This window comes from Solea senegalensis, linkage group LG11 (assembly GCF_019176455.1).
Source record: "Solea senegalensis isolate Sse05_10M linkage group LG11, IFAPA_SoseM_1, whole genome shotgun sequence".
Lineage (NCBI taxonomy): Eukaryota > Metazoa > Chordata > Actinopteri > Pleuronectiformes > Soleidae > Solea > Solea senegalensis.
In genome coordinates, this window is record NC_058031.1 from 21,400,001 (window position 1) to 21,417,171 (window position 17,171).

General features: G+C 40.1%; 2 protein-coding genes across 2 annotated transcripts; one reads left to right on the forward strand and one right to left on the reverse strand.

The window, feature by feature from the left end:
- Nucleotides 1–232: 232 nt before the first annotated feature.
- Nucleotides 233–12,132, reverse strand: qars1 (glutaminyl-tRNA synthetase 1). The gene is made up of 23 exons (XM_044038943.1): nucleotides 11,926–12,132; nucleotides 11,008–11,158; nucleotides 10,571–10,680; nucleotides 10,410–10,485; nucleotides 9,589–9,653; nucleotides 8,937–8,990; nucleotides 8,461–8,524; nucleotides 8,283–8,357; nucleotides 8,086–8,171; nucleotides 7,317–7,403; nucleotides 7,131–7,230; nucleotides 6,943–7,021; nucleotides 5,583–5,822; nucleotides 5,385–5,477; nucleotides 4,894–5,031; nucleotides 3,690–3,777; nucleotides 3,454–3,600; nucleotides 3,268–3,369; nucleotides 3,075–3,167; nucleotides 2,348–2,475; nucleotides 2,155–2,221; nucleotides 947–1,072; nucleotides 233–809 (listed from the first exon to the last, which is right to left on the reverse strand). Exons 1-23 carry the CDS (start codon nucleotides 12,034–12,036, stop codon nucleotides 759–761), a joined length of 2,331 nt encoding a protein of 776 aa, XP_043894878.1. The 5' UTR covers nucleotides 12,037–12,132; the 3' UTR covers nucleotides 233–758.
- A 1,367-nt stretch (nucleotides 12,133–13,499) lies between these two features.
- Nucleotides 13,500–16,670, forward strand: ogg1 (8-oxoguanine DNA glycosylase). Its single transcript, XM_044037322.1, has 7 exons — nucleotides 13,500–13,914; nucleotides 14,497–14,852; nucleotides 14,938–15,117; nucleotides 15,622–15,800; nucleotides 15,875–16,022; nucleotides 16,111–16,160; nucleotides 16,239–16,670. Exons 1-7 carry the CDS (start codon nucleotides 13,805–13,807, stop codon nucleotides 16,458–16,460), a joined length of 1,245 nt encoding a protein of 414 aa, XP_043893257.1. The 5' UTR covers nucleotides 13,500–13,804; the 3' UTR covers nucleotides 16,461–16,670.
- Nucleotides 16,671–17,171: the final 501 nt, after the last annotated feature.

A 17,171-nucleotide genomic window follows, 5' to 3' on the forward strand; every position in this document is an offset into this window, starting at 1 on the left:
ATAATTCAAAAGAATGTGTTTAGTAATGACATAAATGAAACGGAAGTGCTAATTTAAAAATTAAAAGTTAAAAGAGTTTTAAACTGCATTAAGATGAATTTAAAAAGTGGTAACATACAAAAAAGGTTAAGTAGCCATTATATATTTAATGGTTAACTAAACTATCCTGTAATCATCTATGGTTATTCCAATTGATTCAATGTATTTTACTAAAGAATAACACTGACAGTGGTGGTTTTAAACATTATTTATTCTTGTCTTGTGGTAAAAAAGCACACATATGCATCCATCTGAGTCTTAGAAAAAGCACATAGTGGTTTGGCACTGATCAACCACCTGTGTTACAAAATCATGTGTGGCAATGGAGAGCTTCACCTCTGTCTAACAACAGCTTAGAGCAAACAAGCAAGCATGAGGTACTCGTTGAACAGCAAGTCAAGTTGCATACATTCAACAATGAGGAAACATTGTTGGTGAATATTACTGTCATAAATATTTTTTAAAATAAAGAGAGAGAAAAAACACTTTAAGAGATGGATCAATCTGTTATTTTGATGGACAATGATTTTATAAAGACATACATTTATGTCCAGAGATTCTCATGCTGTTGTAAATGAGCCTGACCCAGTCATATGTGAATAGTAAACTATAAATGTCCAGAGTTCATGTCAGTCTGTGCCTTTACTGATATTACACCTTAAGTGGGCATGTATCTATGGGCTCATGGGAAGCAGGTTCTACCACTTGATTTCAGACAATCAGATCTTCCCAGGGTCTTCTTTCAGAGTTACTGTTCTGTTGAAGACGGGCTGTGAGGAAAAGAAAATCACAGTTGTGGTTATTGCTTGTATAATTAAGCAATCCCATGTTTTTTAACCAGGGTTGATTATTAAATAACAAAAGACAGAAGCAGTAATTAATGACTAGAAGTAAGTAAGAGCTGTACCTTGTCTGCGGTGCTGTCAGGGTCCAGAGAGAAGTAGCCAAGTCTTTCAAATTGGAATTTGTCAAAAACTTTGGCTCTCTTTACAGAGGTATCCACAAAGGCACTGCTGATCACCTGGAGGGAATCCTGAATAAGACAAAGAAATACATTAGTCTTTTTATCTACTGAAACATCTATCTATTATAATATTTTAGGAGCCTTTCAAACACTCTTACAGGCAGAGTTTAAAAAAACAACAGTACAGTAAAAATGAATAAAAACAGGCTAATAATGTTAATAAAGTCATTATATATAGGAGGGGTTACGGCCCTTTTCCACTATGGCCCCAGCTTATCTCGTCTCGCCACAGCACGGTTTAGGTTAGTTTTCCACTACAAAAATAGCACCTACTCAATGTGGGCGGAGTCATCACTGCATGGCTGCATGAAACTGCACTGCAAGCAAGTGACTAGTGACTTGGAAAGCAGCTGTTTTCAGTGTAACCAATCATTAGAATCAGTTAATAAAAAATAGGGTTTGTAATGCCGCTCGCCATTAGCATTCCTGTCGCTAAATAAAGTTAGTTAGTTAGTTTTTATTAAATACACTAGACTCCACTGTTAAATATGGAGATTTTAGATATTTCCCTAATTGTAATTGTTGGAGATGAACCTACATTTTTAGGATTGTTAAGTCTTTTTTAACTGATCGACAGTTCGGCATTGTTCAGCTTGCTTCTTTTGTCGGAAGTCTCTTTCCGTGACGGCACTATGACCAATCAGCGGGTGAGTCAAGGCCAAGCGAGCCGAGAAATCCAAGTGAATATGCTAATGTGAACAGATGTGTTTACAGATGGGATTTGAAAGTGGAAAGAAAGTCAGAGTTGTGGAAGTCTGGTGGGAGGGGGAGATCCAGAGGGGTGTGGCAGAGCGGCTGAAAGCTCTGGACCCCAAGGACATGGACATGGAGGGGGAGGGGGATAGAGGAAGACGATCAGAGATTGTGGATGGGTGTGTTGCTCGTCAGGAGTTAAATGCTAGGAACTTCCGTCTGCCTGTTAATCGCGTGACTTTCCAAGAAGTTGCTTGAGAGGCTTCAAACTCAGCCGAGTGCTGTGTTGACTTTGAGGGTTTTTGGATAAAAACAACCAAAAAACCAGGCATATTGAACAGGTAGTAGTGTCAATGTACCCACTCAGGACTTTACACAGTCACAGGTGTGTTACTCACAGGGTTGATGTCGCTCAGGAAGCCATTAGGCACCTCAGATGTATCCTCTGGGTGTTTGTGCAGGAACCTAAAAAGATAGTGAGAAGTTGGGTTTATTTACAGCAGAGTGAGGGCTCCCCATTCTTCTTCTTTTTTTTCTTTTCTTCAGGGAGTGAAGAGGATTGTGAATGGCAGAGGTCGGTTTGTGACTTACAGTCTGTCATAGAGACGCACTTCACACTGCAGCGGCTGGCTGACCCAGTGGATGAAAGCTTTGGGTTTCTCTGCAGCGTCAGAACTGCAGCAGTTCACCTCCACTTCCACCACTTTACCCTGAGTGTCCTGAGGACACGAGAGCAAGTTATGATGACAAATCAGATTAACAAGGACGATGGAAGCAAACACAGTCTACAATGAGTACATTCAATTCTATTTAAGACGCGTTAATATATAATATCGAACAAAGATCAGAGGACAGTGAAGATGAAAAGATCAAGACCTAAAACTATTTTTATTGCATAAATTAACTTGGCTATAAACTGTACACAAAAATATGAATTAACATTACTGACAATGGGATACACAACATATTTTAAGAAAAGGTCTAAGTCACAATTCACTCAAAACTTTTTTAACACTTAATAATTATGTATGGAAAAAAAGGTTAACTAATCATAAAGTAATAATTGAGTGATGATTAGTTAATGATTAGGTAAATATAACATCATGATTACTTCACCTTTTGTGTACCTTATTGTAAAGTATTACCTCCTTTTGAATTCATTTAAAAAAGATTAGATTCTTGTATTATACTTAGTTTTTGTTAAGGTCTTCTGCATTGGATTCCACACAGACTCACAATGAGTCTGTGTGTTTAACTCTGTGAGTTTATCTTAAGATAAACCTAAAATATTTAACTTAAGAGTCTTAACAGATCTTACCTTAATGACCTTCTGCACAGAGATGACATACCCAGCATGCCTCAGGCCAACAGGCTGTTCTGGGGTCAAGCGTTTGTAGCCCTTCTCCATCACCTACAGAGCAAACAAAGTCCACCATCACACACACAGACCCACAAAGGACAGGCTGCTGCTTAGGCTGTGAGGGAGTATATTCATGTGTTTTCTCTCTGACCTCTCTGAAGTCACTCTGTTCGATGAAGATGGTGCGAGAGAATGGAACCATGTGGCTGCCCTTGGCCTCATTAGCGGGGAAGTCTGGTACTCGCACCTCCGACTGAGGGAAGACAGCAGGAAGATTGAGCTCCGGCGGCGTTTAATTGTGCACTATATTTACAGTTTCATGTGTCAATGTGCAAACCTGTGTGTTCTCAGGAAGGTTCATTATGGTGACTTTGAGAGGCTCCAGCACGGCCATGACTCTGGGTGCCGTGTCATTCAGCACCTCCCTCACACACGACTCCAGCAGGTGGGGCTCTGTCGTCGTCTGAGAAACGGTGACTCCGACCTGCAGAGAGACGCCACCCGTTATTGTACAACAGCACCGTCCTCTTACAGTTTATTTCTTCTTCTTTTTCCCTTAACCATTCTGCTTACCCGTGCACAAAAGTTGTTAATCGCCTCTGGTGGGAAACCTCTTCTTCTCAGCGCAGTCAGAGTGAACAGACGAGGATCGTCCCAGTCTCTGTGATGTGAAAAAAGATATTGTTTACAGTCACCTAAATGACAATATGTAGGATGAAGACAGAACAGTAACACTAAATCACACATGCACTACATACAATCTAGAAAATAAGAACGTGAATACTTATACATTTTATCCTTTACAATAAAGTAGGAGTGCAACAATTAACTATTTAAATATTCAAAGTTGCAATTTAGGTAAAAATTAAGTGAATATTTGTCATCATTTTGAGGTTTGGGAAAAACTGGTCACCATTTTCTGATTGTGGAACACAAAAACCACCCAATTAATCAAGAAAATAATTTAAATCACATACAAATTTGTATTGCTATTTGAGGCTTAATACACGGTTTTATCTCTCAGTTACTATTCAAGTGAGTACAAGCTGTTTGGATCTAAACCAGCTGTCGTCACTGTCCCATTTGATGCTTCAGACAAATTCTATCTTTTATAAGTATAATAATTATGTAGCAGTGCTTCACAGTTTAAATAAATTGAATACAAAATGCTGAAGAAGAAGTACCCAAGGAGCTTGAGGTGTGCTTTGTGTAAAAATCAAAGGGGAAAAATCTGACTTCCTGAGTGTAACGGTTGAAAGGTTTGATCTCATTCTGTGATATTTTGAGATTATAAATAACTAGTAGGTGTCAAAAAAAATGTTATTCATATAAAAATGGTTTCATTTTCATTTCAAAAGACTTTCACCATCACAGCGCAGTACAAAAAGAAGCATTCAGTTTTATGATTACAACTGAGCAAAGGTATATTTGGCTCAGTTGTATACAAGGATACTTAAATAAAAGTTGTTGTTTTTTATTTGCTTGTGTTTACATTGCCTTTTCCAAATATAAAATCTACCTCATCTTGGAAAATCTTTACTCTGATTTCATGATGGCAAATTTTTCTAGTAGAGTAGATTAGAAGCACTATCACAATTCAAAAATAGTTTTGAATTGAAAATCAAAGACATTCTGATTAACACCTCTATTTACCAGCATTTAATACTTTTATACTGAATGGTTAGTTTGTATGGTATTGTGTATTGTATATGTACATTTTATATATTACATATTGTAAATATTTGGCCAACGTAGCAGACATAAATGTGAATTTCACCTGACAACACCAGTCTCCACCAGTTTGATGATTTTCCTCTTGGACACGACAGTATAGGTGAGGTTCAGGCGGCCGTATTCCCACTGCACCGGGCAGTACACGTCCAGAGCGTTGCACAGCCAGTAATATGATGAGCGTCTGTCAAACACAAACAACCAGGGAAGCTGAAGGTTAACAACGCATCTGTGCGCCCTCAAGAAAAAATAAAAATCAATCATGCTGAGCTTTAAAGCTGAGCTAGTCAATATTTATTTGGCTCGACTGATCAATAATTCCAGTATATTGCAAAGAATTTCACTTCTGTACTTCATCTAAACTAAAAACAGTGATAGTCGTAAAATAAAAGTAGTCACAGAAGGACAGATTACATCGCAACAGATTGTGTCCCTCCGTGCTTATCTGGTGGGAGGAGCTCAGGACAGAGCGCAGAAAACATTCATATTTTAACGTCCAGAGGATGAACTCTGGAGCTGTAAGAGGCTGACACGCACCTGGCCTGAAACTCTTTGGTACACAGCGAGTGTGTGATGTTTTCAATGGAGTCACACAGACAGTGGGTGTAGTCATAAGTGGGGTAGATGCACCTGCGCAGGAAAAAAAAAAAAGGTCATTAAAACATGCTCTGTTGTGAGACAGACATTCTAATTTAATCAAACCAGGTCGTTAAAAATAAAAATAGGGTTTTCTACCATTCATCTCCTGTCCGATGATGTGGCGTGTATTTGATTCTGTAGGCCACGGGGTCCGTCTTCCCGTCCTCCATGACCATCTTCATCCTGAGCGTGGCCTCTCCCTCTGCAAACAGACCCTTCTTCATCCTCTCAAACAACAGCAGGGACTCTTCGATGGGACGGTCTTTCCAAGGTGACGGAGGTGCATTATAGCCCTTTAGCTCCTCCCCCTTCTGGTGGCACACGTACGCATGACCCCTGAACGATGACAAGGATACATTAGGGATGCATTGATATTGATACCGTATAGGTTCCGATGCTGTCAAGTGAGCTGAGCAGGTGTGCATTACAACAGTCTAGACTGGTTGTAATAACGGTTGAGCATCATTTGAAATTAAACGATTCCGGTTCCGATTACAATTCAATGTTTCCATTCCGGTTCCTAGCGATTCTGGATTCTGATTCTTTTAGGAATGGGGGCCAAAAAAGTTTGCAGTGTGACACAAGTGACAAAGTGACTTCACCCCTTTAAGTGTTTCACATTCAGCCTACTCCTTTTAAAGTTTTTTCATTCATCATTTTAAATGTGGATCGCTTCAGCTCCAGCCTCTTCTCTGCGCCAATACAACAACATTCCGCCTTTCTCTCGCAGATGCTCATGTTTTGACGAAGCTTCTTTTATGCTGCTGTTGTTCCGCCGTTAAACCGACAGCGGAGGAGGTCGTCACAGAGCCGACTCGATGACTGTGTAAGAGGGATAACCACATGTAAACAAGCACCACCAGCGTAATGGAGGTGTCGGAGATACAGCGGGATCTCGGTTTTAAACGGGCTTCAGTGTGCACAGGGGAGAGGAGCGACAGTTCACAGACAGGTCCACTCTCAGTGTGTGTGTGTGTGTGTGTGTGTGAGAGAGAGAGAGAGCGGGTCAGGGAGTGGGAAGAGTGAATAGATGCGCTGCATGCAGCTCTGCAAGGAAATAGGATGTTACACACATGAAAAAGAAAAGAAAATCATTAGGCTATGTGTCGGTCTGCTTAACGTCACAGTTCGTGTGTGGTCTGTGCAGGCAAATATTAACTTTTTCTTTCCTGCTGTACCGGCGGTCAGCGCGGCAGTCAGCGCGGATAAAAATTGTTGAAGCATCGTTTGGACGAACCAAAAATAAAAATTATGAACGATTCCGATGTAATCTAAACGGTAATCCCGGTTCTATCCGGTTCTCGATGCCCAACCCTACTTGTAATAAAAACATGAAGACGTTCAAGTGCCCACTTGACAGAACAGACCTAATCCATAATCCGTCTTTTGCCTCTATTGAAAATGAAAGCATATTCACCATCACATACTGTGTTGTCACCGTACTTCCTATATTTACCTGCGAATAAGATCCACAGCAAGATCATAGAGTTGCTGGAAGTTATCTGATGCGTGAGTGACCTGATAAGGTTTGTAGCCTGTGGGAAAACAGTTATAATGGTAAACAAACAAACTTAATGAATGTACTACTGCATGTTTGGCAAAGCTTTTATTTAGACCCAAAGAAAAGGTGTCAATCTAACTCACCGAGCCACTCCACCATGTCCTTGATAGCAGTGAAGTATTTCTCCTCCTCCTTCTCGGGATTTGTGTCGTCATACCTCAGGAAACAAATTCCATTGTTTGCCTACAGGAAGACGCGAGAGTTAAATAAAACACCTGTTTCAAAATGAAACGACTAATGTGCTGATAAAAGAAGAGAAAGACTTGCACCTTTGCATAACCAAAATTGAAGTTGATAGCTTTGGCGTGTCCGATGTGAAGGATGCCGTTGGGCTCGGGAGGAAAGCGGGTACGAATCTAAAGGAAACAATACATACAATCATTTTCCAGTTGAACAAACATGACAGACATCCTTTGCCAGCTCAGATGCCACTTGTTCTCACAACTGACTCAATTTGGTTGTTGGGATAAAATGTTACAATGTCATACACGCCAATATTTGATCTTGATAAAGCTCATTCTGAACATTCGGAACAACGAAACTCTCTTCCCCCTTTCACGCTTCACTGTCCTATCCATTAAAGGCAAAAAGCCCAAATAAATAAAAAAGAAAAAGTAAAAAAATTGAAAAGCTGGAACTATAGGAGTAGATAAGTTGAGAGTTAAGTGGCTGATATTGAATTTCTGTTGTTAAGGCTGCTCACCAAGATCACCATGGTGATTGTTGACTTACGTTTTGGGACTGAAGTTCTTTGTCCGGAGCTCTTATCATCAGATTGAGCATGGACAGATGCACTTACTTCATACATGACGTGTTAATCGTCATGTACTCTTTTTACATTCTCTCCTATTTTGGGTTTCTTTACGGCATAGGCTGTTTTTGCTGGTGCTGGAGTAATTATCGAACGACCGTAGCTGCCCGTAAGCAGAGAAATAGCAGTAGAACAAAAGACGTTACAGAGTATCGCTCTCTCAGATAACTTGCTTTTCATTATACTAAAAGATTATAATGGAAGAATAAAGTTTGTAAAGTTTGTACCTGACCACCAGTGTAGTCCAGGTGCTTTTTAAGCAGGGACATTGTGTTTGGTGTCATCACATATCCCTCAGTTTTATAGTTCTCTCCTGTAATATTGCATGTAAAAGTGAAAGAGTAACAGGGTCAGTATAAAGTGTACACACAGTTGTGTATGAATATGAAGAGGAAACTAAATCATTAAAGAGGTTTCTTCTCACCCGTTTTGTGGAACTTCAGCGCTTCTCCTCTGAGCTGCTCCATCAGTGACATTCCCTCCCCAGTGGTCGCATCACCTGAACAGCCGCAGCACACACAAACACACACGTGTAAAAAAACATCAATTCACACTAGAATTACGTTCACGTTCATCTACCATCCACTTTGCCTGCCGTTTACCATTCACTGCCAACTCCTCCTTCTTCGGCTTCACGTCATTCTCTGCAACTTTGGCTTTCGGGGCCTGAAAGAGGAACGTAGAGATAAACAGGACAGAGCAGGTCACTCTCAGCAGATTAAGAATCTGGCACAGCAATTTAAAAGAACATAAGGATATGGTGGAGGAACTAGGGCAAACAGGGTAGGAACAGACAGTGGCTGTTCACATTTATGAGACAGAAAGAATATGATGCACTGGGTAGAGTAGTTTTCTAACTCCAGAGAAAAGCAGTGATGGAACATCATGGATGCAAGCTGCTGTTAATCTCATAGGCCCCTTTTAAACCTGCCATTAAAATGTGTTTTCTGTGATTGGACTGCAATCCAATAGCACCTGACCACTTAAGTTTTCAACACACAGTAAGAGGAATCAGTTTCCCGTTGAAGTGTGAAACACGGTTTCCTTGCCAGGTGCAAGACATATGTTGAAGCATTACCTTAGTTTTCTTCTCCAGGTCAGCCTCTGTCTTGGGTCCTAAAAGGTGTAGGACCTATGAGACCAGAATTAGTCGTGGTGAGAATAACATCATTACTTCAGATCAATATAATATCAATACTACTACTAATACTTGGGAAATACTGTTTCAGACTAGGGCTTACTATAATATTTATCAATTACTACATTACTCAGCTATTCCAATAATTGTATAATAGGTTTGGGTGTTGTTGTTTTTTTAATAATTGAAAAAAGCTCTGTGATTCTTTAAAATGAGAATAATATCTGGTTTATTTGCTTCATATAACGAAGAAATTATTAAAAGTGAATAATTGTTGTAGTTCCTAGCAGGGTTGCATTGATTCATTGATTATTAATGAATAACTAAATTAATCATCAACTCATTATATAATTGTTTTAAATGTTTTTTTGTTAAACAAGTTCTCTGACTTCTAAAATGTTCTAGGTTCTTTGCTTCATATAAAAAAAGAAATCATTAAGACTGAATCATTTTAGTTTATAAACTAACAAGATTTTTGAAAACCATTTTGAGGTTTGAAAAAACACACTGGTCAACATTTTATGGCCCAATCGATTACTATAATAATCCATGGATTAAAACATTTTTAGTTGCAGCCCTGTCTCCAACTCACCTGCATGTCCACCTCATTCTTGATGACTTTCCCATCGGCCCATTTTAGGCCACCACGTGCTTCTCCTGTAACAGACACAACAGCTCAGTGAGACATCGCAGTTGGACTTGTTTTAATTAAAAAGGGACGGGCAAGGTCTACTTGGCTGCTGGTGCAGTAAAAGACTGCAATGAAACCATAAGTAGAGAATTCTGCTGGCTAGAATTATTTAACAATGACATTAAAATGTGTTGCGGCATCAATGTCTCCACATTTTGATGTCCATCCACACTGTGGTTTCTTGACAGGTAGTAAGGACTGTTGGCCAGGGGATTCAGCAATAAAGCTGACAGGAGACACGCAACCATGTAGTTCAATTTTCCACATTTATTGTATGCCATTACCAGATCAGAGCCGAAACCGATTAAAACCTGCTTGCACTGCAGAGCCGTTTGTCCCTGAGGTGAACGTGTATTTGAAAAATTCACAGCAGTCAAAAAACCTGTTTAAACCCAGGATATAGCTGAATGTGCCAAGTACAGTAGAGATAACAAGTGACAGAAATGTGCACAAAATGAGGGCTGAAGTGTTTTGCTAATGTTAACACTGGCTACACGGTGGTAACAAACAGCTAAAAGTTGTTCATCCATGTGCAGCCCAAATCTTTGTGACCATGTGGACCATTGCCTTTACGGATAAGACAATACATTGCAATAGAATGTGGAGTCAGGTACACATGTGTGGAATGCAAGACAGATGCAGACACTCTTTTTAAAAAGGAGGTGCGAGTGCTGACGTGGAATGTGGAAAAGTATGGTGAGGCGTTACGTGTGAGAACATACTCATCAGTAGTCCCATGTTGAAGTGATATCTCTCCTTTAACAGCTCCTCCTTGTGCTTCTTGATCACTGACTCCACCTGCACAAGATTCCACAGTCACTTAAATGCACCACAGCTCAAATATAAGCACATACGTCTGACCAGCGCGAGCCAGTGCACTTACTGCATCTTCAATTTGCTCGGGGGTGATCACCACACCCACTCCACATGCTTCTTCAAATTCCTTTTGGTTGATAGGGTCATGCGGGTGACTCATCAGAAACTCTAGTGCACCTGTAAAAAAAATATCAAAAGAAAGAATAAATTAATGGTTAATGGAGCAACATGACATAGATCCTTATCCACAACCTAATAAATGTCATGTATACAGTCTCTGTCTTCTTCAAGGCAGTCCACAATGCAGGACACTTTCACTGTGCATTTATAAAATGTTGTGTCTCTAAAGCAGTTTGTGTCAAAATGACTCAGAACATTGCTTGAACAGAGTCACATTAAAGTGGTGAAAATCATGTCCTGGTTGAAACAACGTGATTGCACAAGTGTGGGAAAGTGAATATTTCATTCACTATATTTATATACCGTTTTGATATCACGAGTTACCTGCCAACTGTAGCTCTGTGGAGATTTTGCGCTGGGCTATGTTCTCCGAGAGGAACGCCACACGCTTTGTGTCTTTGAGACGAGATGCCATGCTGTACAGCAGCATGCCCATGGCTTTGTCCACCTCTGATACTCCTGTGACATTCTGGGCCTATTGAAATCAGTGAGAAAAGATGAAATGTGCGCAGTATCAAGTAAAATGCTGAGAAACTGTCTGTTTTTTTGAGAGCAAGGTGTATTAGGAGACAGAAACTGAACAATATCAAAAATAAATGTTAGTAAATGCTTATTTTCCAGCAGTGTTTGGAAAGGGCACATCTTCTTCACTACTGCAATTTGAGCATTATGAACAAGGGCTGCCTCACAGCATAGTCATCTCAAAATAAACAACACTCAGTGTACAGTTACAATGTTATTGATATTTTTGTTTCAATTAGGCTTTATTTTACAAGACTATTATGCAATTTGTCATATCAAAACAATCCATCGATAGAGCTCTGGTTATGGGTTTGTGAGTTGAGCCCCATCTACTGTCAGTATCAAACTAAATGTATACACAGTTCCACTGCAAGTCCTGTAAATACAAACTGTTCAGAAATTGTTGAAATGAAACAATTGCATACTATAAAATACTACATAGAACAAAACAATATGAAATGAAGGCTTTAAGGGCTCCTTGGATTCTGGTTGTTGATGTTGTTTTATTGTATACAACTTAACGAAAGTGAAACAACAGTGACCATATAACTACTCAGAGTCCCCAGAAAGGTTTATTTATATATAATCAGCTATCTGTAAAGCCATATATAGAGAAAATAAGAACTAAACAGAGAGAGAGAGAGTGAGAGATAGCATAAACTAAGGAATGTCACAGCTGTCCCTTCAGGCACTTCAGTTTCTCCACACACTGGCTCATACCTGAGTGATTGCCTCTTTCAGCGCAGAACTCAGCGCTTCATTCTTCAGCGTTTCTTTCGCTTTCTGCTCGCTGAGACCTATGGAAGTGAAGAGTATCAACGTGTCCGCCATTTTCCACCGTAGAATCACCGGCTAGACTGGAGACACACGCGCTGCCTGCACGACTTCTCTGCTGGGAAAAGGAGTCGAGTCGGTTACGGTCACTTCCTGTACACCCAACGGAGGAAAAAATAAAAGGTGAGCAAAAATATGAACCAACTGGAGACAGCGGGTGGGGAGATATTAACCAATCGTGAAGTTGTTTGGGCTCAACGAACCCGCCTACTACGACTGAGGAGCCAATCAGAGCCTGTATGACACTGTGAAGGAGGAGCTACAGGAAACCGTAATGTTGCATCAGTTTGACAGTACAAAAAAAAAATCGGAAATCGACCTCCTGACCGCTAAAATGCGTTTAAACGGCCAAGTACAACACCGAAAGTATTATTAAATCGAACAATATATAACACAACCGCTAATTTTTTATCAGTACAATCCACAATTTACAGCTGTAAAATATCCATTCTTTTTAAGGTAACACATTGTTCTTGTCAATGTTCTAGCAATTTCACTTTAGATATATAAAGAAAACTAAAGGTTAATTCTGCTCAGTGGGCAATACTGTAAAATATATACATAAATATAATAAAATCCTTAATATTTAACAAACATCTTCCTGGCACTCCCCCCTGCGTGCTACTGTAGAAATATGGAGTGTTAATAAAAAGGCCACCTGTTGGAATCCGCGGAGAGAAGTGTGCTCACAGGAAACTTTTCTTCTAATAAATCATTTCCGACAGACTATGGTGCAACGCAACCAGTCTTTCCGCAACAATTTCACGAGTCCTTTGATGACTTTAGTTCTGCTGGCTGCAGGGGGGGAAATTGCAGTAAGAACGTACGGAAGCCCTAACGCGGCATACATACATAAAATGTATGCATGTATGTAAAAATCAACCTATTACAGACAATATAATTGTCTAAATAATATGAAATGAAAGCACCTGTTTCTATGTGTGTCTGCTGCAAACACTGATACCGTAATGCGTCAAATAAACAAGCACACATTTTCTAACTGATTCTCTGAAGGAACAACTGAATCTAATAAAAAAGTGTATTTCCTTGCTGGGGAAGCTTATTTCATTATTTGACGGAAACGGTACGATCAGTAGATTTTTTAATATACATACATATTTTTTTTAACGTTTTCTTGGGATTAGTTATGGGGATTAGGTAAATTGAACACTCTAAATTAACCATAAGTGTGAATGGTTGTTTGTCTGTATATGTGTCCTGTGTGGACTGCCGAACTGTCCAGGGTGTGCTGGGACTGGCGCGGCACCCCGGGACCCTCCGCGGAGGATAAAGCAGTAGAAAATGGATGGATAGAAGATGGGGATAGTTATAATGGTCCACACTCCAGTACAGTAGGTGGCGGTAATGCACCTTGACGCAGGTTAGCGCTCGCCGTAACACAAGAGGTATACTAAAATGCTCACAATAATGGCGTAAACACATTTACTGTAGTTTCAAAAACACGTTTAGTTCAACAATCACTTCTTATTTGCACCCGATAACGTTTTAAATAACAAGTGTCTTACATGCGTCTTTCGAGCGCAGTGTAAAGTCTTTGTTGTCCATCCAAAAGTGCTAGCTAAACTCCGTGAAAGTTATTAACGCTTCCTGCTGCAAGTGTAACATAACTGAAAATGCTGCTAATGTTATGATTACGCTGTTTACACTTACACTGTCGCTTTACTTTGCATTTTCTCTCACAAAGACACCAATGTATGTCAGTGTAGCATTATTGTAGCGTGTAGAAACGAAGAGGTTTGCGTCAATGGCCAAACATGCGGTGTTTTCATCAGGGACACGTTTGTGGAAATCTGTGGACTGTGTGAAGTCACAGCTGCGTCTCGAGCTCACTCTCGCCTGTGGACAGTCTTTTCGGTAGGATGAGCAGAATCACACATTTTGAACCAGGAGTGTGCTACATTTGGAAGTCATGTGGTACACGTTAACGTTACGTTAACGTTGAATATTGAATATGATTATTGTGATCGCAGGAGAACCGTGAATATCTCGTGTTCCAAACCCAGTACAAAGTCAAACTGGATTGAACTACATGTTTACTTTAAATTGTCATGCAGGGAATAAAAGATTACGAATATCTAGTTAAAATATGTTTGCTTATCCAGAATGGGGTTTTGTTGTTGTTGTTTGTATGTTTTAGGTTTGTTTGTTTTTTTGTCCTCCACATTTCTTTTTTCCCTGTTGTGTTTTTTCCCCCATTTATTATTTACATATAGTGTATTTCTCATTCTTTCTTAGTATGTGTAATTATAAAATAATAAACACAATTAAAACTACAACAACTAGTACAAGTTGTTGGGGTATGAATGTGCTGGAGTATACAAACATGTATATTGCACATCTTGACATCATGATGACAATACATTTTCGATATATCATGCAGCCCTGCTTTGATCTTTACATGTAACAAGATGCAGTGACACGAATCTCACCCCATAGATGGAGAGAAACGTCAGAGGGCCACTGGACTGGAGTGATAGGGGGACGAGTGTGGACCCTGACCCAGACCGATGACACCCTGTGGTACCATGTTTATAAAAACAAAGTAGAACAGACTAAGGGATGTGACAGGAAGAGGCGAGCTGGTACATCGTCCCTGGAGGAAAATAAGTCAGAAAAGAAATTCAAAGGGCGAGTGAAGGAGGAAGAGGATGAGCAAGTGGCTGTGACTCCGGTGAAGGAGGAAGAACAGATGCTGAGAGATTACTTCCAGCTGAACGTGAATCTAGAGGAGCTGCACACTCACTGGGGAAAAGCAGACCCTCACTTGAAGCAAATTGCAGATATCTTCACAGGTCAGTGCAAACTGGTGCAGTCACGATATCACTAAGTCCAGTATTATGTGTTTGTGTCTTAAATATGTAGCATGGTTTTGCTCAGGTGTGCGAATGCTGCGCCAGGACCCCACTGAATGCCTGTTTTCCTTCATTTGCACCTCTAACAACCACATCTCCCGTATCCAGGGCATGGTGGAAAGACTGTGCCAGGCTCTGGGCAGCCCACTATGCCAGGTGGACCAAACCACTTACTATGATTTTCCTTCCCTGACTGCACTTGCAGGTGCTTTTTTTTCTTTCTCAAAAAAAATGTCTATCGTAGTTCTGTTTCTTTTAAATGTGGTTTTATGAAGTACTGTTAGTGATAACTTATATCTCTTTATCTCACTATTAAACAGCCTTTTATGACTGAAGTCTGTAAACCTTTCGCTCTCACACACCTGAGTCCGTAGAGAAAATCAGCTTTTTTTAGCTCACAAAGATACAGGAGCTGCGGGTCCATTGCTGTCTTGTTTGGTAAGTTAGTTTCACTTAGGTAAATCCTAATGAAAGATTTCAAACACTGAACTCACAAAATAACACATTTGAACTTACTGACAGGGGCAGCAGTGGATTAACAATTCCTGTTTGCCGACATTATTATAAAATTATATAAAATTAATGTAAAATTGCTGGTTTTCTCTATGTGATACAAACTTCTGTTTGTATTCAATCAGTAGTATGTGTGCAAATGTACCAGATTTCAAAACACATTGCTGTTGTATGTTTTCTGAATCGTAACGGGCAGACAGCAGTGTAGAGGCACGTCTCAGGGATCTTGGTTTTGGATACAGGGCTCGGTTCCTGCAGCAGAGTGCGAAGCAGATTCTGGAAACTCATGGGCCCCAGTGGCTCAAAGGTCTGCGCAGTGTCCCGTACCCGCAGGCCCGCCATGCCCTGCGTACTCTCCCCGGTGTAGGCACTAAGGTACAGCAGCCTCTTATTTATTTATTTAATTTTTAAAGGAATGAATTTAATGAACGCTTTCTTTCATCCTGTAGGTGGCAGACTGTGTATGTCTGATGTCACTGGACAAGGCCGAGGCCGTGCCTGTCGACACTCACGTGTGGCAGATTGCTAAGCGCGACTACAAATTTGCTTCTGGCAGCACACAGAAGACCATCACTGACAAACTTCATAGAGATATCGGTCAGTCTTCACACATTACTTTCAGACAATTATAAGCAAAAACAACAACTTGTTTTTAATACAATCCTATGTTGTATTTTGAATACAGGGGAGTTTTTCAGAAATCTGTGGGGTCCCTATGCAGGTTGGGCACAGTCTGTAAGTGTTATTTAAAATTCACAATCTTCACAATCATGCTTTACAGTATCCTATAACAAGTGTCTGCTTCTGTTTTAGGTGTTGTTCTGTGCTGACCTGAAAAAGTTCCAAAAGATGAAAGAAACTTTATGTCTGGTGCAGCCAAAGAAAGAGGAAGAGGATGAAGAAGAAGAAGTGAGGACAACGTGCAAGAAGACTAAGATGAAGACGGAGGGCAAAGAGACAGTGAAGCATGGGAAAACTAAGTCAGCATGTTGTAAGAAAGCAACAAAGTGTGTCAAGAATGAAAGGGTGCTATGATGTAAACAAGCTGACCGTTGTCTTTTAACATGGCAAAATCACCATGGCTGCAGACATGCATTTTCAGAGTTTCATTTTAAAATTGTCAAGGTTTATGGAAATGTAGGAATCAGGTGAGACATGACTGGAAAAAAACATGAAATCAGTTTTTTTTTCTTATTCACAGATCGGGAGAGTGGTGTGTAACCACAATAAACCCTTCTTTCTGTATGTTTTTAATTTTACAGATTTATTTTGCATCATAAATGTGTTCTATCATGAATTGCAGGGCATTCCGCACAAAAACAAAGACTTTTATTTTGAAATTCGGGCGAGTTATCATCACAAATGTTGTTGTTGTGATACAAAAAAGTCGCCACCTAAAAAAATGCTCTTTGGACCACCTTGATTACGGCACTCATACGCTGTGGCATTGTTTCCATAAGCTACTGCAATGTTACAAGATTTATTCCCATCCAGTGTTGCATTCAAGATCTTGTATTGATGATGGGAGAGTCGGGCCACTGAGCAAAGCCTTCTCCAGCACATCCCAAAGATTCTTAAAGAGGTTAAGGTCTGGACTCTGTGGTGGCCAATCCATGTGTGAAAATGATGTCTCATGCTCCCTGAACCACTCTTTCACAATTTGAGCCTGATGAATCCTGGCATTGTCATCTTGGAATATGCCCATGTCATCAGGGAGGAAAAAAATACATTGATGGAATAATCTGG

Excerpts from the sequence above, each read along its gene's own strand:
- qars1 (XM_044038943.1), bottom strand. The coding sequence starts at position 12,036 with ATGGCGGACACGTTGATACTCTTCACTTCCATAGGTCTCAGCGAGCAG. Across the intron at positions 5,032-5,384 it reads ACCAAAGAGTTTCAGGCCAG|ACGCTCATCATATTACTGGC; the intron begins GTGCGTGTCAGC and ends TGTGTTTGACAG. Across the intron at positions 3,601-3,689 it reads TTAACAACTTTTGTGCACGG|GTCGGAGTCACCGTTTCTCA; the intron begins GTAAGCAGAATG and ends GTCTCTCTGCAG.
- ogg1 (XM_044037322.1), top strand. The coding sequence starts at position 13,805 with ATGGCCAAACATGCGGTGTTTTCATCAGGGACACGTTTGTGGAAATCT. Across the intron at positions 14,853-14,937 it reads AATTGCAGATATCTTCACAG|GTGTGCGAATGCTGCGCCAG; the intron begins GTCAGTGCAAAC and ends GGTTTTGCTCAG. Across the intron at positions 16,023-16,110 it reads CAAACTTCATAGAGATATCG|GGGAGTTTTTCAGAAATCTG; the intron begins GTCAGTCTTCAC and ends TTTTGAATACAG.